At 45.4% G+C, this 25,117-nt stretch overlaps 1 protein-coding gene across 1 annotated transcript; it reads left to right on the top strand.

Annotated features, from left to right (window-relative positions):
* Positions 1-8,625: 8,625 nt before the first annotated feature.
* Positions 8,626-24,073, top strand: MTURN (maturin, neural progenitor differentiation regulator homolog). Its single transcript, XM_030510108.1, has 3 exons — positions 8,626-8,940; positions 15,107-15,229; positions 20,988-24,073. The coding sequence occupies exons 1-3, from the start codon at positions 8,779-8,781 to the stop codon at positions 21,096-21,098; spliced, it is 396 nt and encodes a 131-aa protein (XP_030365968.1). The 5' UTR covers positions 8,626-8,778; the 3' UTR covers positions 21,099-24,073.
* Positions 24,074-25,117: the final 1,044 nt, after the last annotated feature.

Raw genomic sequence — 25,117 nt, 5'->3', positions numbered from 1 at the left:
TCTCTGAATCATTTCTCTGCCCAACCTGTAGCTGTGCCTGAGATTGCCCCAATTGAATAATGATAATAATTTAAAAAGTTCAACAATCCATGTATGTCTTTATTTTATTTCATTTGGAAACTGAAAGAAATGTAGCCTGGAGTTACTTGTAATGGAGAGCACTTCTTTTAAGTCATTGCCTGTGTTTCATTGTTCAGTGTGCTACGCGCTTCCTGCTAGCTGCTGAGTCAGAGAGATCCCATGGAGAAAACATGTACCCAGCAATGGGCATCCTGATGGGATTGAAGGCTTCTGGTGGCAACTCTGAGGCTGTCCGTGTTCAGCTCCTAACGTTGAAGGATGATATCTTGATTCTACCTGGTTATTTACAGTTTCTAATGCACACACAAATACATGTAATATCAAGGGAAAAAGAGCATTGCTGATGCTTGCCTTAAAAACAAAAGCTGAGATTCTGTGGAATCACTGGGACAGACATGAACTTAAAGTAAGTGAATTGTCATATACATCACTTCCCCAAACCCTATTCTCAGAAGATAAGCTCATGAATGACCTAATAGTTCGTTAGTTAGCCAATAACTACCTCTGTTTATGTGAGAAGGGTGGGTATATAAGTTGAAAGGTCTCTCTTTAGCTATTTCTTCCTATTGCCACTGCTTACACCCCCTTCCTTTCTTTCCTGTGTAATTCCATTATTTCTAGCACATGTATGCTTTCTACCGCCAAAGTCCTGAAGGAAAGGGGGTGGCTATTGAATGCAATGTACACATGTGTGACCCTTGCTGTAAACTTACTTGCGAATTACAAAGACCTTGTGAATGGACCCATCTTGTTCTCCCTCCTTGGCTTTGTCTTTATTGTGACTAAACAGTATTCCTTTGGACAACAGGGAAAGAAAGGGCAAGGAGTGAGAGGGTGGAAGACCTCCAGCTGCTGCCGCATACATTGAGGATGCTCTCTTGTGAAGCCATGGCCTAAGCTAGCCTGACTTGATCTCGAGGCACCATTGTAAATAAAATACACAATTTGCTGCTACCAATGCCCTGCGGCTGGGAGGAGAAAGGAATGGAGGTTGGATGAAAAATGAGTTAAAAATATCTTGCTAAAGGGATTAGTGCAAGAGATTTGGTGAGATGTTTGGCCTTGCTAAGTTTCATTTAGCTCTGCCAGTGAGTTTCTGTGTGCTGTGCATGCTGGGCATGCCCATGTCTCTCTACTTTTTGGGCAGATGCTGGCAGAAGCAGGAGCTAGAGCCAGGCTGACATAGTTTTCTTCTATGTGCTGTTGGATTTAGTTGAACCATGTGTTCTAAAAATGGCACTGACAACCTAAATCAGGCGATTGATGGGATAACTTGGAAGGAATCATATGAATTTGACTTGAAATCCCACAGAATCCATAGGTTCTCATACACCTGTGATTTTAATTTTCCTGAACATTTGTAAAAACAGGGCTTTCTGAAGCACAGAGTGAAAAAATGCACTAAATATCATGCTCAAGGTTTTACATGACAATGTTGACCTGCGTTTCTTCCCACACCAGCTAGTGTTGTTGTAGGAGCCTGTGTGAAAACCTCTGAGGCACACTTGTACAGGGCCTGCTCAGAAGGAAATGTTCCCTGTGTGTTGCAAGTAAGATGTAATTGTCCACTTCTTTGCAACCCCAGCCAGCCCATAAGTTCTGTCATCACCCCTTTGTATCTTGGGAGTTGTCTTTTTCCTGCATAGCTCTGATACCTCCTTAATGTTTTCCTACTGCCAGGCATTATAATCACTAACAAAAATTGACAAGCATCTGCTCAGGCAAACAGATATCAAATACTTCAGTGAGAAGCATGGGTTTTACTCCAGTGCTCCAGTAAGTTCTGGGAATGTGACACTCTGCTAGGAACATAGAGTCTGCAATACAAGACCTGGATGCTCATCGCGTGTAACAAAGATGGCCAAAACTTGGTAAGTATATGGGACATGTACCAAAATTTTCAGTTACACTAGAGCCACAGGCTGTGCCCTCTGTGTATGGGGAAGCTGAATGGGAGGAGAGGTTTGGGAGTGGTTTGCATGGGGGAGATGACAGCAGGACCATTGATGGGACTGAGGTGGAGAGGACATGAAGGTGAGTGTCCATCAGTGATGCCAGCCACAGAGCCCTGTCAGCTGGATCACACAGTAGCCGCGCCATAGCACAGCACAACCAACATGAGAGGTTACTGGCATGGGGGAGAGGCTTTGAATGCTTTGAGAGATGATGGTGGTTGTCATCCTCTCTTTCATGAGGTGAGAAGTATATATATACACAGTCACTGCTTAATTAGGGAAGAGAGCTGGTTGCTTGGGTCTGGATAGTGGAGAGTGAACGTGGAAGGGAAGGGTAGGGATGGAGACCACTCAGCAGCAGCAGGCTCTGGTGGTTCCCTGCTCTTTTCAAAGGAGAGCTAGTGCACCTTAAGACTAGGGAGGTCACCAGTTCCCACTGGGAGAAAAGATACTGATGATTGAACCTGATCCCCAAAGTGACTGGACACTTCCAAAACCCAGCTCTGAAGTAACTCTGTCCTACTTCAAATTAATTCTTTCAGGCTTATGCAAAGGCTGACATGCTTTACCTCAGGAAGGGAGCCAGATTTTTCTTCCATGCTGCTGAGGTTGGACTCAGCATCATAAACAAAATGGTGTAAACAAGAAGATAAAGTCCCTGTTTAACATTAGCCAGTTAAGATACCAAGTTTGGTGGTTAGTTAATCCTGCCAGTGAACTTGCTTCCCAAATGCCATCAAAAGATTTTAAGGTATGGTAAATACGCTGCAGCTGTGTTTACGCTAGCAAGTCATACAGCCCAGGAGCAGATCCATAACGCAGAAGAGTGCTCAGATCGCAATGTCCACCTTTCATCTAAGGGGAATCCACTTCATGCCCTCTCCATGATGCAAACTGCAGCAGAGGAAGTGGGGATGATTGGAGCATTCACTGTGTAAGTGCTCTCCTGACCTGAGCTAACGCGTAGGCACCTTGCGTGAACTGGCCCTGTTCCAGCTTCTCTGCAAAAATACTGGGATAAGAAACACATTAGGAAATATTTCTTAATCCCAGAAGCATAATATTAGGTTTTATACAGACATTCTCAGTGTGGCATTAATACATGAATCATGCTGAATAATAACACATGATTAAAAAGCCGGGACTTAGCCTTTTCATTTTTTTTTTTTTTTAAATAACTTTTCCACAGGAGAAACTTGTATTTTCACCAGCTTCAAGCACGAACAGCATTTCTAGGTAATGAACACAAATCTCCATCTTAGAAGGTGCTAAGGGACTCTGCCACATCAAAAAGGCGGCTGTCAGCAGCAGAGCTAGGTCCAGGCTGCAGATTTTCTCATCTACTCCTAATAGCAGCCTCATGCCCACGACATCAACTCAACGCTTGCCTGTGCAGGAAGGTATCCTAGCAGACCGATGTTTGGAAGCAGTCTGAATTTCAGAGAAGAACTTTTAATTGCAGATGAATGACCAATGCTTTTTGTTTTCAGAAGCTTAGGCTAAATTTGGGAAGGAAGGAAGGGGGGGAGCTTCCTTTGCCACGGGGTGTTGACCTGGCCAATGTCACTGCTGTCGCTGTCTGCACTCGGTTTTAAATTGCTCTTCCCCTAAAGCAAGTAACAGAAATAAGTGATGCTTACAACATCAGTGTGGACCTACTGACAGAGCAATTGCCACAGAAGTCAGAACAAGGTCTGGGCCAGTGACCGTGCTTGGGAAAGGACCCCCAGGCTACAATGTGCCAGATACTGCCGTATCTTCATCAGTTCACACCAGTGCTTGTACCAGTATCTTTTTCCTCTCAGTAGACAATATAGTCAATTTTCCTCTGCTTCTCCCAGCCTTTAGAAGGAAAATAAATCACTGTAGTTAAAATCACAAGTCCTCATAAAAACCTGCTTGTGCCCAGAAAGCTAAGTATCAGAGCTTGCCTGAAGCTGAGGAAGAAGTGGCATCTTTCTCAATAAATTTACATCTCTAAATAGATGATAAGTGTTGAATCAATTTCCATATGTTTAAAATAGCAGAGCATTAAGGATTCTGGCACTTCAAGCAATCAACTAATTTGGGACTATTATGAGAATATCTTTTATACTAGTGGAGTGATTCATCTGAAAATCAAGCCAGTCTGCAGGCCTGTGCCCTTTCAGTATCATAAAGGGTAGCAAATTGACAAAAAACTCCCGCTTGCCTGAAGAGGTTATGGTGCCTTTTGACATCCAGGTCTTTACAAAATCACCTTTCAGCTCTTAATAAACCAATTCATAATATACCTTCCACTTGGCTTGCCTGGCATGGTCTGCTCATGGCTACACAGATCCAACACGAAATAAGAGTGTTGGCAGATACTTCCTGGTGAAAAAGGCAGGAACTCTGATGTACCAGGAACTCTGTGTCCAAAAAAGATGCCAGGGCAGAAGCTGTCCAGTGCTCTCCTCCCAGTTTCTCCCATCCCTGCATTCAGCCTGGGCTCGCTAAGCCTCGTCTTTCACACGTCTGGCTGGCTACTTGCTGACCCTCAGCTGGCTGGCCCTAAACAAAGTTCACAGCTCTTCCTTCCTACTATCGTGTCTGTATTTGAGATGAGTCATACCATTTCCAAACAGGCACTGAATATTAAATGTATACACAACCCGTGCTTCAGGAAGTTTCAAGGAAAATCAGCTTCTTTCAAAAACAGCTGGTGTTGTTTTTACCTACATGGAGAAGGACAAAGGCTTTGGGCTGGGCTTTGAGGGTCAGAATAAAGGGAGGATGGATGAAAATATCTATGGAGCTTCATGTGACGCGATTCGGCCTCATGTGTCATGTTTGTTGAGCCATCAAGTATTTCCATCCTGATTTGGTACACTGCACAAATGTAATGTGCCATTGCTTTAGTGAATGCATAGCACTATCAAGCCTGGAGACACTCCACTATTAGTGCACAGCACCCAGCAATGTGCTGTGATACTGCTGGTCTGGGTCTGAAGAGCAACAGAGACTTCAAAACTACCTGCCTGCAGGACCAGGAAGTATATTCTCCCTCACATTTAGCACATGATCTTCCTACTCCTAAAAAGCAGGGACTTGGAGGAGGACAGATTTGGGGATTGTTTGATGACTTTTTAAAATGTAAGTTCATATTTTGGAGCACCACCAGGGAAAGCTGATAATTAGCAAGTGGATTTTGCATAGCCCAGATCTTCATCACTTGCTTGATTTCTTATTGCCACAGCAATAGGATGTTCAACCACCGACTTCAAAAGGAGGATGTCAGGATTTGTGGGAGCAGCGGGATCTTCATTCTGTACAGATTTTTAACTAACATTTTTTTGGTAAAAAAAACTTAACTGGAAACACTTCTAACTCACCTCTACAGCATCTTCTTGGCTTGGATCATTCTTCTGATCTTCTTGGATCAGTTTTCTGGCTCTTTTCTCAACTCCATTTACCATGGCGATGGGTTTAAAAAGAAAAGCAGCCCAAAGCAAAGATGACAGCCAGAGCTATGTTCCTCATTAAAGACAAGACAAACCCAAATTCCTGTCTAGATGCTCTGGAAAGTTGAGTATCCTCCAGAGTGGGGAAGCCAGGTGGGGAACAATTTCCAAGATACCAGCATGTTGGTTTCTGGACTCCAGCCTCCGAGGATGGGGTTGTATGCTCAGGGAGGATGTAGCACCCAATGGGTAGGCTGGAAATATGGTAGCATCCAGGAATTTTTCGCTTTTTAGTAACCTTAATGTAGATGCTCAGCAGTTAAAAACTGGTCTGCTGGGCAATAGTCACTCAGCTTGAGCCCCTGGAAGAACCTACTACTGCAGCAGGACGTTTAATGCTGTTACAGGCTTGGTGAAAACATGTGGAGCTGCGATGGTGCAAGCACCGCTGAAAGCCCTGCATTGACCAGGCAACAGTTACTGTGCAGTGCTATTCCTCTGAAATGAGGTAGCAACATTTCCCTGATCTCGTGATGGCCTGGATTGGGGTGATGGAAAGCACTGGAACTGCTGTGTCCTGAAGGGAGATGGAAATGGAAGTGCATCCCCACAGGGTAGAGGGAAATACCTTCCCTGTGGTGCGGTTTCCCTTCTAAAAGCTGTCCTTTACACAGCAGACAGCTTCTTGACCTCCCCTCTTCTCCTCTCCCAGGAAGACAGCTGCTCCTCTTATGTGGCCATCCTTTGGGGCATGGATGCTCTTGGGTATTTGGAGCAAGTCAGAAGCAAAACCATGTGTGTGATTTATACAGTATTTTGGAAAAGCTGAGGCATAGTTCAGCACTGCTGTATTTCTACTCAAACAAGCAGTGAGTGCTTCTGCTTTCAACTTGCAGAGAGGCCGAAGGGTGTCACAGGCAGGGCATCCACCTCATGTCCACACTGCCATCCCTTGGCCCCTGGCTTTCGCATGATGGCCAGGGCTGCCAAGCATGGCTTGCTCTGCAAGCAGCACTTCCTCAGGTTGCTTTCTAGCATTGCCAAAATCACTGTCCTTTACTGGGTTGTTTTCATAAGCTGCTTTGGGGATACAGGTAGCAGGCAAAGAGACCTATCACATGTAAATAAACAAATAAGCATGGCTGTCTGGTTTGAATGGCTACACTGTCAGACATGACAAAGGATTTTGCAGCACATGCTGCAATAAGGTATTTAAAATCTCATTCAAAACCTGTCAACTTCCCTACTCCACAAAAGGGAGATAATGAACAGCACATACTTCAAAGTGACGTTTTAAGGACTAAAAAGACATTCACATGGGGCTTTGAAAATGCACATAAATTGCAGGTGTTAACACTCACACCTCATTTATGTGAAATTGTGTCTGCTTGCAATGCAGCCTTGACCTCTCCTTGCTGCTACAGGCCAGGGTGCTGCAGCCAGGAGGACACAGGGAGGACAGAAAACAAGGCCAAGTCTTGGGGAAGCACAAAGAGTCAATGGGGTTGGGGTTGACCTTGGCAGCAGAGTGCCACGGCAGGGGAGGTACCTGCTCGGACAGTGGCACCCTGCCCACCGGTTGCAGGCAAGCTGGCAATGTCACATTTTAGGAGAAAGGTCTGTATTCTTCTATATCCTATTTTCAAGCTAATTATGTAAATACATTTGGGGAAAAACCCACCACCAAACACCCAACACTGAGTGATGAAGCTGCAAAACCCTGCACAGGACTCACAGCCTTGCCAGCTTCCAGAGCCCCGACAGCCTGCGGTCACATTTGGGTTTCTGCAGGACCCCTGACTCCTTTGGGAAATGGCAAGTGGTTTAGGATTTCCTTTTGAGCTATTTAGTGTTGCCTCATTTTCCCCTGGCAAAAGGTGGTGCGACGGGACCAGGGTAAGTACGTACAAGACCACCCTCAGATTCTGGGATGTGAGACATCTGGGTGAGTTGTTTTGTTGTTCTTAACACGCTTTGCACAGTCAGAGCACAGCTCCAAGTTCAGCGAGGGGTGCTCAGCACTGCTGCTCCAATACCATCCCCAAGAAAGAGGGCAATATCCAGAATATCTACATGGAATAAATGAAACATCCTTTGGTGAAAGAAACAGCAGACAACCACATCCCCCTTGCACAAAGGGGCTGAGTTACACTCACACAGGTACTCGTGTCGCTGGTATCTTCTGATACTTCAGTGATCTGCTTCAATGCCAGGAGAGGTTTTTCTCTTTGGTGTCATTACCACCGAGCTGACGATTACAGTGAGGCTGGAAGGGATCTTAGAGCTCATCCAGTTCCAACCCCCTGCCATGGGCAGGGACACCTTCCACTAGAGCAGGTTGCTCCGAGCCCCTGTGTCCAACCTGGCCTTGAACACTGCCAGGGATGGGGCAGCCACAGCTTCTCTAGGCAACCTGTGCCAGCGCCTCAGCACCCTCAAAGGGAAGAACTTCCTAAGACTTCATCTCAATCTCCCCTCTGTCAGGTTAAAGCCATTTCCCCTTGTCCTGTCCCTACAGGCCCTTGTTCAAAGCCCCTCTCCAGATTTCTTGTAGGCTCCCTTCAGGTACTGAAAGGCTGCTCTAAGGTCTCCAACGCAACTGAACACCACTCTGGAGATAAGCAACAGCACTTGGGCGTTATTTAAAGACCAGTGTTGCCTTTGTCCATGTAAAGTCTTCTACCCACTGCCATGTATACGCTCTGTGCTACCTGCTTATCTCTATGAGATCCTGGGCTTCCAGCCAAAACCCCACCTAGGTCTGAGGGGATTTGTTTTCCTTTGTGGCACAGTAGACACCGATGCAAATCTAAGGCCCTTTCTAAATGCTGGTCAGCTCTCGTATCCCACATGCCTTGCTAGACGCATAGATAATCACTTGGGATATACCGGGAAGAGTAATGTGAACCGAACCACAAAACCCTTGGTCTCCAGTGTCATTGGCACAAACCCTAAGTCTTTCCAACGGGGCGAGTCCCCCTGCGCTGGGACAGCGCAGCGCCTCGCATTTAAGTGTGGCTTCCGCAGAACTCGGGGCACCGAGTTCTTTGGGAGGGGAGGCACCGATCTTTGAGCCGGGTCTGGAGAGCCGCAGGGGCGCAGTGGGGGGGCGCGGGCCCTGCCGGCAGCGCGCTCCCGGTGTCCCCCCCCGCTTCCAAGTTGCCAAAAGGCGTCGAGCCGATTGCCTGCAGCAAACCCCGTCGCGGGCGGAGGCTCTCCCGCCCCACCCCCCCGGCTCCGCCTCTCCGGTTGCACGGGCGGCTGGGCGCGAAGGCGCGCGGGTCGCGGCGGCGGGGCCGGGGCCGGGGCCGGGGCCGGGGATGGCTTTCGAGGCGCTGGCGGAGGCGGCGGAGCGGTGGTGCGCCCGCACGCCCTTCCAGCTTATCGCCGCCGAGGAGACCGAGCGCCGCATGGACTTCTACGCCGAGCCCGGCGTCTCCTTCTACGTGCTTTGCCCGGAGGCCGCCTGCGGCGACAATTTCGTGAGTGCCCCGGGAAGGGGACCGGAGCGGGGGGGGGCGGGGGAGTCGGTCACGGGCGTGTGTGGGTATCCGTGCGTGTGCACGAACGGGCGGGCAGCCACGGCACCGCTTGGGGACACTCCCCCCTCCCTCCGTCCATGCGTGTCCCCGGGGGGCGGGGGGATGCGGGGTTAGAGGGCGGGGGGTGCCGGGGCTGCGGGGGCGCACGTCGTGTGTGCCGGGGGTGGCGGGGACGGGCCGGGGGGATCCTCCCCAGCGCGCACCACCGGCTGCAAAATGGAGTCCGCTGCAGGTGGGGGGCGGCCCCGCGGGCAGGGCTGCGGGCAGGGCCACCCCCACCACCCCGGCCCGGGGACGCTGCGGGCTCCGGGTGAGGGGAGTGGGTGCGAGCCCCCCCCGCCCGCTCCTCCTGCTCCCTGCGGGGGCTGCAGCTGCTGCTCCGCCGCGGCTCCATCCATCCATCCATCCATCCATCCATCCATCCATCCATCCATCCATCCATCCATCCATCCATCTTCCCGGGGGGCCGGGGCACGGCGCAGGGGCGGGCGGACTGGCAGGACTGTCACGGCAAATGGAGAATGGGCAGGAATAAAATGGAGTCAGGATGACAGGAGGGCCGCGCCCCCCCTCCGCCTGTCCCCCCCGTGCCCGCCGCGGTTTGGGGACCCGGGCAGGTGCCGGCCTAGCGCCTCCGCGCCCCCTCCCTGCCCCTCGCCGAGTTCCGCCCCAAGTTCGTGCTGAAAAGGCACCGGCAAAACAAACCCGTGGCTTTGGGATGGGGGGTGTGTGATGTGTTCCCCTCCCCCAAAGCCTCCCGGTGGTGAGCAGAAGTGCAGGAAGAGTAACCGAAAAGCGGCACCTCACCGCGGGCTTTGTTACCTGCGAAGCTTCAGTTAACTGCGACGAAATTGTTTAAAAAGCAAATAGCTCCTAGCACAGAGAGTTATTGTAGGAATGTTGTAGCTCCTTCCCTTCCCGGAGCAACTTTCATCCCTCGACCTGCTTGACAAATGTTCATTAATTCGCTTTCCAACAGGTAAGTGCTATATGGACCCGTTCGACAGATGGGGTCATGGAAACAAAGAGCAGTGAAGTGACTTCTCCAGGACCACAAATCCCAGCGAGCAGGACAGTTATTTATTGTGTCGGGCAGATTGTCATGCTGAATTATGGAAGAAGTTGTCTGGAGTTTAGTTATGCATCTGGCCAGGGATACACGAAACTTTCAGGTGCAGTCCCAGCCATGGCAGTGGAGCATCTCTGAGTGTGGATTATCCTGGTCCATGGTGGGACTAGCACTGCACACCCATCTTCCCAGCACCCATGAGCCTGTCAAAACCTGGCACTCATTCCCTTCTAGAGATGCCTGTGCTCAGGAAAGGCCATGCCTGCTGGACTCTTAAGCAGGGATACATACGAATCCAATGCAGGACTAGGCTAAATCTGTGCTTGGATGCTAATGATATCAGAAGTTGCAAAGAAAGCTCATTGTTTTTCTCAGACAGGTATTGTTTCTTTATATGCTGCTCAATAATTGAGCGAACTCTTTCAAAACAAAATCTTAAGTGGTTTCAGATCCTATTCCCATGCTTCTAACACTTGGCAATTTCTGTGGGTTTGCAACCACATTTTCCCCTCTTTTCTTTTTTTGGCAAATATTTTCATTCCAGGGTTGCTGTGGGAAGGACTCAGTCACCAGTAGTAAAACTGACCATGGGGAAGACTCCCCACCCAGAGTCACCAAGAGTAAAACTGAGCACAAGGACCAGCTCTTGTCAAGTGCAAAACAAACAGTGGAGAGCCAGCAGCACTGTTTTCTTCTGGGTTTTTTTTGGCTTTTGTTGTTTGGTGGGGTTTTTTTTTTGTTTTCAGTATTACTTGAATCACTTTTTGTGATAATAATGCTTTAAAGACAGGCATATAGGTGTAATCCTTAATCCTTTTCCCATTGATGGTATCTCTTCAGTGCGATTAAGGACCACTAATGAGCTGATTAACCGGCATCGTGTATGCTGCTCCTAGTGCACTGTGGGAATTAATTTCTGCTCCGAGCATGGCTGTCTTGGGGTTTTTTTGCAGCCATTTATTGTTTTGTTTGGGTTTTTTTAATGTTCCAGAAGGTAAGATTCCTTTCTATGAGCTAGTACAGGCTAAAGTTTATTTTAAAAAGACTTAATACAAGCTAGGGAACGATTCTCATTTGCATTTGAGCCTTGTTGCATGGCTCCAGTAAAAAAATGGGGTGTGAAAGTGAGTAAATATAAACAGAATTCACAGTGACACACTTTAGAGCCTTTTTACACCCTATGACTCTCATAAAGGAGCCTTACATTGAATAAGCATCTAGTGCCCAGTATTCTTGTTCTCTTTCTTTACGTCTTCATTTCATAACAGTGCGACTTCAAAAGCTATGTAGGATGTAGGAGGCGCTGGAGAAGTCTATGATAACCCAGTTGTAAGTAGGAAATGATGAGCATGATGAATTTAAAAGGGAGGAGGAGAAAAACATGGGAAAGTTGCCATGGAGAGTAACTCTGAATTTTGTATAAAATCAGGGATTCCAGATCACAGCAATCCTATAATTTTAATTTCCTAAAAAGGTATCTTTGGGCTAGGTTTTTAACATGCCAGGGATGCAGAAGACCCGTCCAGATGCCTGCTGGCATTTTCAGTACCACCTGGACATTAAAATGCCCTGAATCAGCATTTTAGATAGCTGAACTGTGTATAATTTAGCTACTGAGGCTTGTGGTATTCTCGAAAAATTAATTGGACTTGTATAGCCATAATCAATAGGGGTGAGGGTTGCTCACAGACTGTAATTTGTTTTGTCACCATGTTATTGCTGGTATTCAGAGTAACCAATAAAGCAAATAAATATATGATGCCACCTTGACACAAGATTTCCTTGCGTTTTAGAACAGTGAGTGAGTCTGAATATTTTTGGCAAGTCAAATTATCCTCACAAAGAAATCCTGCTACACTCAATAGGTGGGCTGGTTAGAAAGAGGTGGTCTAGCAAGTGACTTTGTCATTCAGCAACACTGAATCATCTAAAGGCGTGAGGGAAGGCAAACCCCTCCAGATGTAACCCTATGAATTGCCTCAGCTATGTGCTGTGTGTAGATGCTGATCAACCATGATTTGTAGTAATAGAACAAGGGATGATGGGATAAAACTGAAACAGGGGAAGTTCAGGTTAGATATAAGGAAGAAGTTCTTCCCTGTGAAGGTGGTGAGGCGTTGGCACAGGTTGCCTGAAGAACTGGTAAATGCTCCATCCCTGGCAGTGTTCAAGGCCAGGCTGGACAGAGCCTTGGGTGACATGATCTGGTGTGAGGCATCCCTGCCCATGGCAGGGTTCTGGAACTGGATGATCTTAAGGTCCTTTCCAACACAAACTGTTCTGTGATTGTATGATTGATTCTGTGATTCTAGGTCAGCTGAGGTGGAAGTTAGTGCCTATGTGATTTCGCAGTGACACAGAGCAACTGTGAGCAAAACTGGTCAAGCTTGGAGAACACACATACTCAGATGATGAGGTTAAATTGCGCGGCCACAGCGGAGCACTGTGGTCCACCAGTTTGCCAGCAGCCCGCTTCTCCCACTCCAAGAGATCCTCGGGCATCAGGGTTTTGCCAGGAAAAGCATCTCCGGATGTGCAGCCTCACTGGCTGCTCCAACTCTCTAAGCAGGAGCTGAATCCTCAAATTAACTTTGTTTTTATTTTGAGAGGCCAAAATTCCTCTTCCAGGTTCCTCTGGAGATGCGTGAGTCAGCGGTGAAACTCAGCTCTTGCACTGCCTTGGTGCAGTGCTGAACGTCCACAGAGAGCTGGAGATGCAGCTGAACTTATAGGTGCTATTAACCCTGGTCTTTATTGAGTTTTCTTGGGAAGAAGATGGAATTCCGAATTTCCAAATGAGGTGCATGCACTTACAGCATGTGAAACCTTTCATAGTGCATTTGTTGCTACAGACAAAGTTCTAAATCTTCTGCAGATGTGGAAATTGTTGGAAGCCTTACTTGCTGTTGACTTGCTATGCAAAGAAAGTCTCTTCAAAGGCTCAATGATCAAGTTACTCACTTAGATTTTCCCTTTGTGCTGGATCACCTTATTCTGCACTACTGCTGACAAATTCACACCGGAGTCTAAAACATGGTGCAGCTTGAAAAGAGACTAAAAACATGATAGAACAACATGGGGTTAACTTTTCTTGGGGAAAGAATTAGCTATTATTTATAAAAGGGTATGGCTTGGTTTTCATTTGTGTGGAAGATCCTGTGTATAGTTCTGGTAGTCAAAAGAAGCCACAATTTAAAGAAGAATCAGGATCTTAGCAGTCATAATCGTTTTATACATACAAACAATTACAAGAGGTGTAGCTGAGCTGCAGCATCCAGCTCTTGAGTTTGATGCAAAGATTAGAAGTAGCTAAATGGTTATTGCTAACACAAGTCTTAAGAAATCATGGGCCAGACCGCCAAAATCTTGAGGCTGTTCTTAAAATGTTATTTGAAAGTGTTCATTTGATATTTTAAAGAGGGTTCATTTGAGTTCACTTCATGTACTGTCTGCCTTTTTAGGCCATAGAAGTCACAAAATGCAGACTTTGTTTGTTTGTTTGTTTTAACAGAAGCTGAGATTTGGTTGTATATTTATAGGACTACAAGGCCCATGACTCTAAGATGGCATGAAGTATCATGAGACTTGTGGTATGTGCCTTTGAGAGTTGGCAAGACTGTAAAGAACTTCTTTTTATTTTCAGACTGGTTAAGAGATGACTCTGCTAATATGGAAACAGCAGAACCTACTCAATAAGGCAGGGCTCTCTTCATAACAAAACATTTCACTGTGTTTATGCTTGTAAAATGCAACAAGCAGCAAAGAAAATGTAGGTCAAGTGACGTTCATAGCAAACCAGTTACAATTTTTGTCTTGAAGATGCAGCTTAGGTAATATTAAGTAGTGTTTTCTTTCGAGAAGTGTAAAACTGCATCCCAGGCAGGTATTCTCTGCTGAACAGGAAGGTGACATGTAAGCCTTATGTTAGGGATTGAAACATCTGTCATTCTGATTCTTTCCCTGAATGTTAGGTAAGCTTCAGAGAGACCCTGCTCATTCCTTGTTTAAGCATAATCTACTGTTTATAGCACCATGAAAAGCTGCACATCACTTTCAGGAAAAGAGCTGCTCAAACAGAGGTATGAGTCTCAAACCGATTTTCAGTATTATGCTTTCTCTGTGTAGCAGACTAAGACAGTCCCATGCACAAAGTCTTCAAAAAGAAGGTCTTTAAAAGTATGCATTAGCTTGAGTTGCATGCTGCCCTTGTGTGCAAGAAGCATTATTGACTGAGGCTCTCGCCATTGCTCACCAAGTCTGTTTCAAACAACCTCATATCAGCAGAATAAACACCAATTTTGTGAGAGGCTCTGCAGAGCCAGGCTGGGGAACCAGTATCTCCAAAGCAAGAGCAAGACAAGAGGAATATCCTAAGTGAGTTTAAATGTGCTTACTCAGGAAGAGAAGATTCAAATCCAGGAGAAGTAAACTTCGAAACAGGGAGGGAGGCATGAGATGTTGGATGTTGTGAGTGCCTGAATGTCTCTCCTCAGCTCTGTGTCTAACCTGCGGGTATATTTTGCGGGTATATCTTTTCTTCTGCATCATCAAGAGAATTACACATCAAGTTCCACCTCCAGGGTCACATCACAATTCCACTAATTCCAGGAAGACAAAGAGATGCTTTAGCTCTTCCAGAGGGCTTCATTGAAGAAGATGATGCAGAAGAAGAAAAACCCCAATGTGTCTTCCAGGTCTGAGCAGGGCTGATGTGAAACAAAAACACCTTTACTAATAAAATGCATGTGCTCAAGGTGTCTGTACCCTTGATTACTGGTGCAGTCATAAGACCTTTTCTCTTCTGGATCAATTTCCCTGCTTTCTGATGTATCCGTGTTAATAAAATCAAGGTTACTTCTCAGAAGTGTGGCTTCTGAAACAGCCTGCAGTGCCCGTCCCCAGCACAGGTCTGAACTACAGGAGGCCCAGTGTGCTGTGGCAGATGTTTATAACATATCACCTTATAAAATCATGTGGAAAGGCTGGCGTGAATTCCTGTTAATGACTTTTCTTTCTTATGTTGCTGTTGGTTTTCAGCATGTGTGGAGTGAAAGTGAGGACTGCTTACCTTTTCTGCAGCTCGCACAGGATTACATCTCTTCCTGCGGGAAGAAGACACTCCATGAAATATTGGAAAAAGTCTTCAAATCCTTCAGACCTGTAAGTGCCTCTTTTTTACTTCTAAACATTGACAGTTACCTGTGACGTTTGATAGGGTAGCACTAGATGGAGCAAGGTGGTTTTTATTCTGCGGGGGCTTACATCTCCAGTCAGCTGTCGGGGTACAGGGGTGTTAGCACATAAGCTACTATGAGGCTTAGTAGCACATAAGCTACTATGAGGCAATTGGAAATTGTTTCTTGGAAGCCAGCTGCCTTTTTATTTCCGTCTCTGCGTTTAAGAGGCTGAGATTCCCACACGGGGTGGGAGGCCACTGCTGTGGCAGCCGGTGGGAGTCGCGTCCTGCTGGTGCGTGGCTGACTGAGGAACAGGATGCGAGTCAGTGCCCTGGAGCTTTGTGGCAGTTGTTTCCTGGCAGTGGAATTGGTCCGTTCTTCAAGGATCTGAGCAGCAAGAGTAAACCTCTGGGAAGCTGGAAGTATGGTCTCTTCCTAGTGTTTTTTTTTATTTTAGGGCTTCCCCCAAGTGGTCCAGATTTTGCAGTTAGGATGGCTACCACTTGGAATTCACAAACACCAGTTTGGTCGCTGCTTGAGAAGAATTTAGAGCAGAAGCTGGGTTTTGTGGGGAGTGGGCTTGTATTTTTCTGGTTTGCTGCTATTCAGCTTTCTCCGTCCTCGTTTAACACCAAGATTTGGGTCAAAGCCTGGATTTTGTCAGGAGGTGACTTCGGCTGGCTGGCTGTTGTCCTTCATTTTTGCACAGCCTCTCCTTTTGAGTGCCTGGGGCTGGATAAGGGGTTGGTGCAAAGCAGGGTGGAGGTTTGTTGCCAGAGCCATGCTCCCATGATGTCCATAGCAAGGCTGACTGATGGACGTTTTTAAACTCCTAAGTATTTAGAGTGAAAGGGAGGGCCTGGAGCTCTGGTATGAAGACACTGGCCTTCCCTGTGTTACACTCTTGCATTGCCTTGCCACAGACCACCACAGCTGGTTGACATAAAAGAATTTTTTTAGAGAATTAAAGAATCCTTTGAGAGACTGGAAATAAATAGAACAGATGCACACTTTTCTTAGAGGGGACTGGAAATCTGATCTGTCAGGACAGCTGCTTGTAATTGTGAAAACATACAAAAATATAAATATGTTTCCCAGAACAGTATTCAGCTCTTGGATCTTCGTAGCTGTTTTCTCCTGCTCAGAAAAGCTGTGTCTTTGAGGAGAAACTTCCATTGGTTTAACTAAAGAGGACTTCAAAAAGACTTTATTAAATCGGTACAGATCACTTATTTCATTTAAACCACACTTATTTTGGTGTAGCTTAAGTTACTGAGAAATTTGCTTCAGTCAAACCAAGTTAAGCTACTCCTCAGAATAAAAAGGTTCAAAGGAAGAGGAACCAATACACTCATTTAGTCTGGGCCCTTCATTAATCCATCACATTTCATCCCATGATTCCCATAACCAAGCGCATAAATTTTGGTTGAACTGTATTGTGTCTTTTCCAAAGACACCCAGTCTTGATGTAAAGTCTTCAGGTGACTTTAAAGGATACAACACTGCTGGGCACATTTTCTTCTCATCATTAGTAATGCTCCTGTGAAAAACTCTTTTGTTTAAAAGCTGCATCTTTCTGGTTTTGCTTCCTAGCTGTTGCATTTCATTATGCTTTTGTCTGCTCAAAAACTGTATCCTCAATTGTCAGAGTCCTCTTCCACTCTGTAGCCAAGTACTTCCGTTTTACTTGGATATACCACAAAGATGAAGTTTCTCAGATTCTCCTTTGACCTAGTATTGAGAGATTTGCATCAGCATAACAGAACCAGGTCATTTGAGGTATGGTTGTGTGCAGACAAATCTAATAAGGAATGTAGTGTAGTGACATTTTTAAAGTGAAGGGTGTTACAATAGATGTATGAAAACAGTTATTTTGCACACTCAGGCCTTTGCCGTAACAAACCCACTTTTCATCAGTATTGGAAAATTATTTCCTTAGCGTTACTTTGTGTTGCCCTTTCTCTGCTGGACCTGTTTGGCTAATGAAACCACCCGGTTGTCGGCATGGAGGTAACAGTGCAATTGCAGGGCATTTCTTCTCCACTCCCACAACCAAGTCTGCTGTCAGAAACCAGTCTGGCAAATTGCAAGTTGAAAAATGATAGTTTAGGTAAAACTGCAGCTGATGGTCAGACTGGTCTCTTCTGGGGCTACAGTGTGGGAAAGGACTGGCTGTTCATGCTGCTGGCCCCAGTGTTTTGGAGAAGGTGAGATCAGGGATGCCCAGCAGTTGGCATCCCTCTCAGTGAGAGACAGAGATTTCCCTCTGCTCCCTGCTCTTCCCTGGGTGCAGAAGGCAATGAGGGTGGTCTGGGGGCTGCTTATCAGCCCTCACTGCTCTCAGGCATCTCTCCTTTACGTTTTCTGGGCATAAACACAGTGCCAGGGCAGGATATTTATTTGGACGATGCCTTTAAAAAGTGTTGGTTAACCTGCAACAGCTAAACAGTACTTCTAAATCCTGCTGTAGGCAAGGTCAAGCTGTTTCTTTACTGAAAGTGGTGGGGGGCATGTTGTCTCTGCCCATTACTGCCTTCCTGGGTCGATTTCCACAGAACTCTGTCATATGACTTCTTATCTACTTACTCAGGGAGCATCCAAAAGTGCCAGACACCACACAGGTAGACGCATGTGATATCAATAGCAGTGGGTTCAAATATCATTATTTGCCTCAGAGCATCCCAGCTTCTCTGACGCTCTTGTCTCTCTGGTGCCAGAGGTGTCCATGCTGATGCTTGTAAGCACATCTGCCTGGACACTAAGCCCTTCACATCAGGATTCAACAGAAGCACATTGTATTTAGTGTAGTATCATGCAGACCATTAAAGCTCACTCTTGTACTTGGTTTAATTTTCAGTGTGCTTGTACATCAGCAGTGTCACTGCTTTCATGACTTGAAAACTCCTGCGTTATTTGTAAAGTCAGGGCACTTTGAAAGAGTTAAGAAAGAGAGACAAATCAAAAATAACAAATGGCTGAGGGTCATCACACCAACTGGCAGAGTTTGCAGAGAACCAAACAGGAGTTGTAAAATTCAGCAGCAAATTGCAGGGCACCTGCATTGAGCTCACCTTCAGCCTCAAGAGCCTACATCTGAACGGGGGAGTCTGCAGTGTAAAAGCCATTTATCCCATATTCATTGAATTCATACACATCTCAGTGATCTCTCCTTTACCTTCAGGTGGGTAGTGTGGCCAATAGGAAGAAATACATGTAGTTCAGGCTGTGCTGCCACTGGTGGTTGTCCTTTCTACCTCCTCACCACCCTCTTCTTCTCCTCCCCATGCATCCCTACCTGGCAGTTTTGTTCCCCTTGGCTGTTTGGCTGATGGATCAGCCCTCTCTTTCCATGCCCCTTTCCTGTTTTACCTCTTTCTTCCTTGTTTTTACTCTCCATTTAAGTCCTGTGTCTGCCACACAGCCGATACTTTAATAGATGAAGTAGATGTGGGCTTTATAGATGAAGTAGATAAGGACTAGAAGCAGAAACGCATGTTTGAAAGAAGATAAGGTGGGAGTTGGTCTACGATCAATTCAAGCCACCTTCATAATCTTATTTTGTCCTCATCTTTTAGATACTCTTCTGCTTTGGCCCAATGTTTGTAGAGCTCCCTGCACTTTGGACCCTGATCCTCCCTCCTTGGGGTCAAGGTGTGGGCTGATCTATCACTGCAGTCCAGAGAGCAGTAAGGGGTCTGTAGTGGTGTGGGAAGTGACGAGATGTGACTTACATGGTTGAGGTCCTTAGTGGCTTGGAAGGTCCTAAAGTGTCTGTGAGAGAACAAAACTGCGCATCTCTTGGAGGAGCATCCCATCCCATCCCATCCCATCCCATCCCCACGCTTTCTACACTCTGTAAAACCACTGATGTCTGTAGCATCATTCTGATTTATGCTGTGCCAGGGAGAGGAGAGCTAGGTTTCATGCGGGCAAAGGAAGATGGGATATGTGAAAAGCAGGATGTGCTCCCCAGCCTTTTGGATCATGTGCATCTTTGTGGTTCTTGTGTATTTTGTGGTTTCTGTACTAATTTTGCATGGGAAAGGCTTACAGTACCCATAAGATGAAGACTCCCGTGGCTCATTTCCCTGGAAATCAAGGAGGAATTATAACCAGGGCTGGGCAAAAAAATATGTGATCAAATCTCTTTCTGCCAGGTGATAAAAACAGCAATACAACACTCACATTTAATTAGAATACACTGAATCAGTTTAGCAAAAATAATACTGGTGGATGAGAAAGTCTAGAGGCCTTGCTTTTGCTTTCTGAAAACTGAGTATTTTAATTTTAGCTTCAACATGAAGCAAAACCCCCGCATGCTGCAAATGAACCAAGTAGTTTCACATTCAGTTAAGCATTTGATTTGAAGAATGTGTATGCATAGGAATATTTACTCTTTGTTCTGCTCAGAAAATAAGAACGTTTTCAGCTTGGGGTCTCTCCATAAGTATTTTTAAAATGGGAAGGAGGGGGTTTAGTCAGCAAATTCTCCTTCCATTTCCCTGCCAAAGAAACCCTGCAACTAAAAAACTGGTTTTCTCACAGTGACAATGAAGAATACAAGCTTCATTGGACTGAGAGGATAATTCTGTGCATTGCATTTGTGTCCACTGTATAATTTTGAATGTTGATCACAGACTAAATTAGTTAAGGTCCCTAAGTGTCTGCCTCACCACAGCCTTCTCATTTTCATGCTATCAACCTTGTGAGTGTCACCCTTCTCCTGATTTTCCTGGGCTTTTCCTCTTTCGAGAGCTAACAGCTGCCTCACTCTCCAGACAGGGTGCTGCATGCATCTGTGCTGATCTTCCAGCCCTGGAAAGCTAAATGCATGGTATTCCCAATAATGCCTGGCATATGCTTTTGCTTTGTGGCTATTAGTAGCTGCTAGTGTAGGATTCTAATATGAGATTTCCACAACAGATGCATTCTTTTGACTGTTACTTGGTTTATCTGTCTTTCTGACTTCTGTTGGCTTGGCAACCCCTTTAGAGGAGGGGGAGAAGTTCACACATCACTGTTTGCACCTTTTCCTATAGTGAACAAGTGCCATTGCAGTGATCAGATCTATCAGGTGGAGGTATCCAAACATTATCTGAGGAAGATGGGCTGGCAGTTCTTCACAAGCCCAAATCTAATTTGCAGAAATCTAAAGGGACAGAGACAATTTTGAGTTCAATTCACAGTATTTTTCACTGTGAGGGCTTCACCCAGTGTGCTGGGCTTTGTCTGGTGTGATGAAGTGAAGGGTTTGAGGGACGCATTTAACATGGTGGGATCTTTTGGCTTTTAGAGACTCTGCCTATTCCATGCTAGCCAGTTCTGCATGAGGATGCTTCCTTCTTTGACTTTTATATGGTTGCCAAACACAATCTTAAACCAAGATAACTACTGCTACCTTATTATCATGGTTCTTTCTGAAGTTAAACCACTGCCAAGTCTAAACACTCAACAATTCGTGGTACGACCTCAGGGAAGAACGCAAAGCTTTTTGCAAGTGCTTTGCTTTAGTTTTATTTACCTTCCAGTCTCTGAGCACTTAATTTGGTGTGAAGATGCATTTTCAAATCTTTCTCTACCACAGGAGGGAAAGAAAGATTTGAGTCGAGATTGCTATGCAAAACTAACATTCTGGGGTTTGAGGTTTTCAAGAAGTGGCACCTAGGTATTGTATGAAGATTTTCAGTGAAGCTGCATGAGTGGGTGATTCACTATTACACAGTATTTTCTCTTCTTCGTAGTTACTTGGGCTTCCAGATGTTGATGATGATGCATTTGAAGAGTATAACGCAGATGTGGAAGAAGAGGAACCAGAAGCCGATCACCAACAGATGGGTGTCAGTCAGCAGTGATTTTCTGAGAAGCTAAAAAAATGCGGAAGCCTTTGGTACCAGGTGGGGTCAGGTGGTCCCACATTAGCGTGTTCGAATTGGCACATCACATGGGGATATCTGGCTTCCAGGATAAAGGTTTTACAAAAGGGTTTAAAAAAATTTAATAATAATAATAATCTGTGATGAGCTTTGCTAAGAAGTGACCTGAATTTTGCTCCTGCTTCAGTGGGTTTTCTATGGAGTTGTCTTGGTAGCATTCTGCCGTTATCAGCCTAGAAGTAGTTTTGTCGCTGACTTATCTCTTCGATTTGTGTTCGAGAGTAGCATTCACTGACATGAATGTAGAGTACCGAGGATGCAGGAAGTGTGTGGTGAGAGGGCTGAGTCCTCACCAGTGACCTTTCTGAGGAACCAGCGCAGTGAGCAAACACCGCCTGCGCTTTTCTTTTTAGTTAAACAGGGTTTTTGACAAAGTACCAAAATTGGAGAAATTTCTCCTGAAAAAACACTAGTTTAATAGTGGTTGGCACTGCAGAAGTGCACGTGAAGGCTTAACAAAAACAATGGGAAGGAGGAAACCCAGGGGAGTACTGGTGTCAGACATATGGATGTTGGTTTACTGACACCTGAGTTTGCAAGTGCTGAATTACTAACTGGGAGTAATAAGTATCAGCAGTTGTAACCAACCCTGGTACTCCAACACCATATGATCCAAAGCCAAATGCTGCTTTCATACAAATCAGTTTAAAAATAGCCATCGCCTATCCCACTTCTGCATGACAACCAACTTCAAGCTTTGCGCTTTTTTAATACACTGCTAAATTATATCTCAAACCTCGTGGCATCATGAACTGAAGTGCAACTTAACTTTGAAGCCATAAGGGTATAAACCAGCACCTGGCTCTTGAAATGCCGGACCTGTTCTTCTCCCTGGGCCTTTTTGCTGATCCAAGCATTTACATCTTGTTGGAGAGGAGCTAAAATACTACTACTACCTTGGCTGATATAAAAACTAATGAGGTTTTATTTAGCTGGGAACTTTTTCCCCAGAGGGGTTTGGTGGGGTCTTGGTATACAGGAGAAGAAGACCCCTTGTATTTTATACCTATTTTGCATAGATTTTAGTGACTTAGAGGAGTACCAGACTGTGAAGATGCAGGGTCTCTTTATTTACTTGTCTTTTGTACTGAAAATATAAGAAGCGAAGGAGATTCTATTGTAATACAGATGTTTTCCACAATTGAGCAAAATGTTTCTAAATTTACTCCTTTTTCCAATTTTTAAAAAATAATGAAATGAAGGTCACATGCTTCAAAAGCCCTTTTATACAGTATTAGCTTTATAAAGCAAAAAGTGAGCGAAGAGAAAATGCTTGGACAACTTCTAGAAACAACTTGGACCATTCTGAAAACCCTATTGTTAGCAATGTCTCCTTTTCAGTAGATTTGTTAAAGACTTTCTTTTTAAGGTTACTTAAGAGAGCAAGTTTTCTTGGTGGTTTACATTTCTGATGATGGCTTGAGAGATGCATAGCACTTGATTTTTTTAATCTGGGGCAAAGACCTTCCATAACCAGGATGGTGTGTGATACCTGAGTATGCACAAAAGTGTCTGCAACACTGTAAAAGTCAGAGTTTAAGAATGTCAAAAAAAAGTGGAAGAGAAACAGCTTAGTGCAACTTTGTACATTCTTTTGGCATGCAGGCATAAACATGGTAGTCACAGCACATTTTGTATGGACTAGTGACATGAGAACTATGGCGGTTCATTGTATAACATTGTACAGCAGCAATAGGCTTTTTGCTTACTAAAATAAAGTGTAAGAAAGACCAGTGGTTTCCATCCCTGCTTTAAGTCCCTAAGTTTTTCTTTCCTCCCCAGCTAAACCAGATGCCACAACCTTAAAGAGAACCTTGCTTCGGGAGAACCTTTCTCTTCACAGCATCCAATCCTTTGGTTGTGGCTCATTCAAGTAGATCTTCTGAGGCTGACTTACCTCTGCTGTAATGTAATGCAAGATATAATTTACAGTAGTGCAAGCTGGAGGCAAAGTCCTGCCATTCACGTTTGCTAGCCACTTGCAACCATTTTGCTTGGGTGCAGGTGGCTGGCACTGACATGCATGTGTATGCACACACACCAGCACCAGCCCCGGGCATGGTTGCATCGTGAGCTGGGCTGTGGGGTTGGTCTGGTTGGGAGATAACCCTCTGCATTCTTATGGACAGGCGGTTTTCCAGCTGGATCAGTCCCACCACCTGGTTCAGCGAGTGGCTTCACAGATGAGCACTGGCACAACAGAGGGGAGGCTGCAGGGGTGGACATGAGTGATAGCTGAGGGAGGACCTGCAGCTGAAGGTGCCTTGCACCCCTTGCATGGTATGAGGGGCCTATGGCAGAGGTGCAGATGCAATCTGAACCAGCCTAAGTGCTGTGAGGATTGACTTCAGAGGGCTCAGTGGGGAGAACTGGGCTCTGGGTGGCAGGATAGGCAGGAAGTCCTGAAATGAGGAAGGACTAAGATCTAGTGCTTCTAATTGCATAAAGGATGTTGAAATATTTACTGCACGCTGCTACCTTTCCATGCATATCAGTTGGATTGTTCGTGAGCAGTTGAATGTTAATATGGTTGCAAAAACATAACACTGTAAATTATGTAGATATATTATTTTCTGTATTCACTAACTCACTTTTGTTTTTGGAATGCCATATGTCATTTGGGTGACTTCCACACCAGACTGCAAGTACTGGACAGCCGGGGGGCCCTTCTGCAGCACTCACCCCTGCAAAATTCCCATTGAAGCCAGCAAGATTGTGTTCAAATGGGACCTGCGGGATCAGGTGCGCCAAGGAATGCATGAGGCTTGGTCCTGCAGAAAGCTGAGCCTTCTTGTCCCCTCTCATTTTGCTGGGAACTGAATGTATTGAGCCCTGCTGCTGAACTGATGCATGACCAGGCAGCACTGAGAATAAAGAATTTTCTACATAGAAAATTGAATTTACATGTGTGTTAAAGGTGAATGAGCATTAATATAGAATGTATTTTATCAAAAAATATGGATTGCTTACTTTGACTAAATACATTTCTGCATTGCCTGTTACTTGTTCCAAAGTAACTTACCAAACAATGCAAGAGATGCAGAACAGGTTTAGTTATATTACAAAGTATTTTCATTTGTATTTTATTTTTCCCTCACTCCCACCACGTATTGAAGTTGGTAGCCATTCAGTAGTTAAGGCATAGCATGACCCAGTGATTAAGGCTGCCAGACTGAGACAGGAGGTTTGAGAACACTTGCACAAATACTTGCAAGCTTGGGGGCTCGATGAGAAGATGGGGGTTCAGAGCTCTGCCATTGACTTACCCTGAGCTTCAGGTGGATCTTAGTGGCTGGGAATTCAAGGCAGGCCTCCAGTTATGCATCCAGACCTTTATGAAATTCAGTGGGAGCAGGGTAACTCTTTTGGAAGTTCCACTTTAAGCCTTTTGTGAAAGGGGCCATTAGCATTATTTGCCCACCAGTGAATAAAATACTTTTAGATCTGTGGGTGAAAAGAGGTGTGCATAATCATTGCGTATCCTCAAAGCAAAACATTAGTGAAAGGACACAGAAGAGTCTCCATTTTCTCTCACTTTTCTCTCAGAGGCATTTCCTGCTCTAGCTAAATATAAATATACCAGAGCAACTGGCATTTCGGAATATGAGTTGCATGAATGCAGTGAGCAGAGTGCTGCTTGGGCGATGAGAAATACAAGGGATGCCAGAGGAAAGAGCAGCTTTCAGAAATGCAACAACTGGTTTGGGTAGCAGGGGCAAGAGTGAGGAAGGCCCTTTTCAGAGATGTTGAGATTTCTGAGACAGCCCAAACCATCCTGCCAAGTATCTGCTTATTGAACTTCAGCAGTTTATAAAAAAAACTCTGGACATTACTGGGGCCTTGAGCTTGGTTGTGTTTTCCCTTTAGTGTCCTGCCTGATGAATGCATTATTGAGATAGTTGAGAGGAAGGGATGGAGAAAAGGCAAACTAAAAGGCC

This window comes from Strigops habroptila, chromosome 1 (assembly GCF_004027225.2).
Source record: "Strigops habroptila isolate Jane chromosome 1, bStrHab1.2.pri, whole genome shotgun sequence".
NCBI lineage: Eukaryota > Metazoa > Chordata > Aves > Psittaciformes > Psittacidae > Strigops > Strigops habroptila.
The sequence above is the reverse complement of the archived record's forward strand: the minus strand, read 5'-3'. Positions and strand labels throughout refer to the sequence as shown.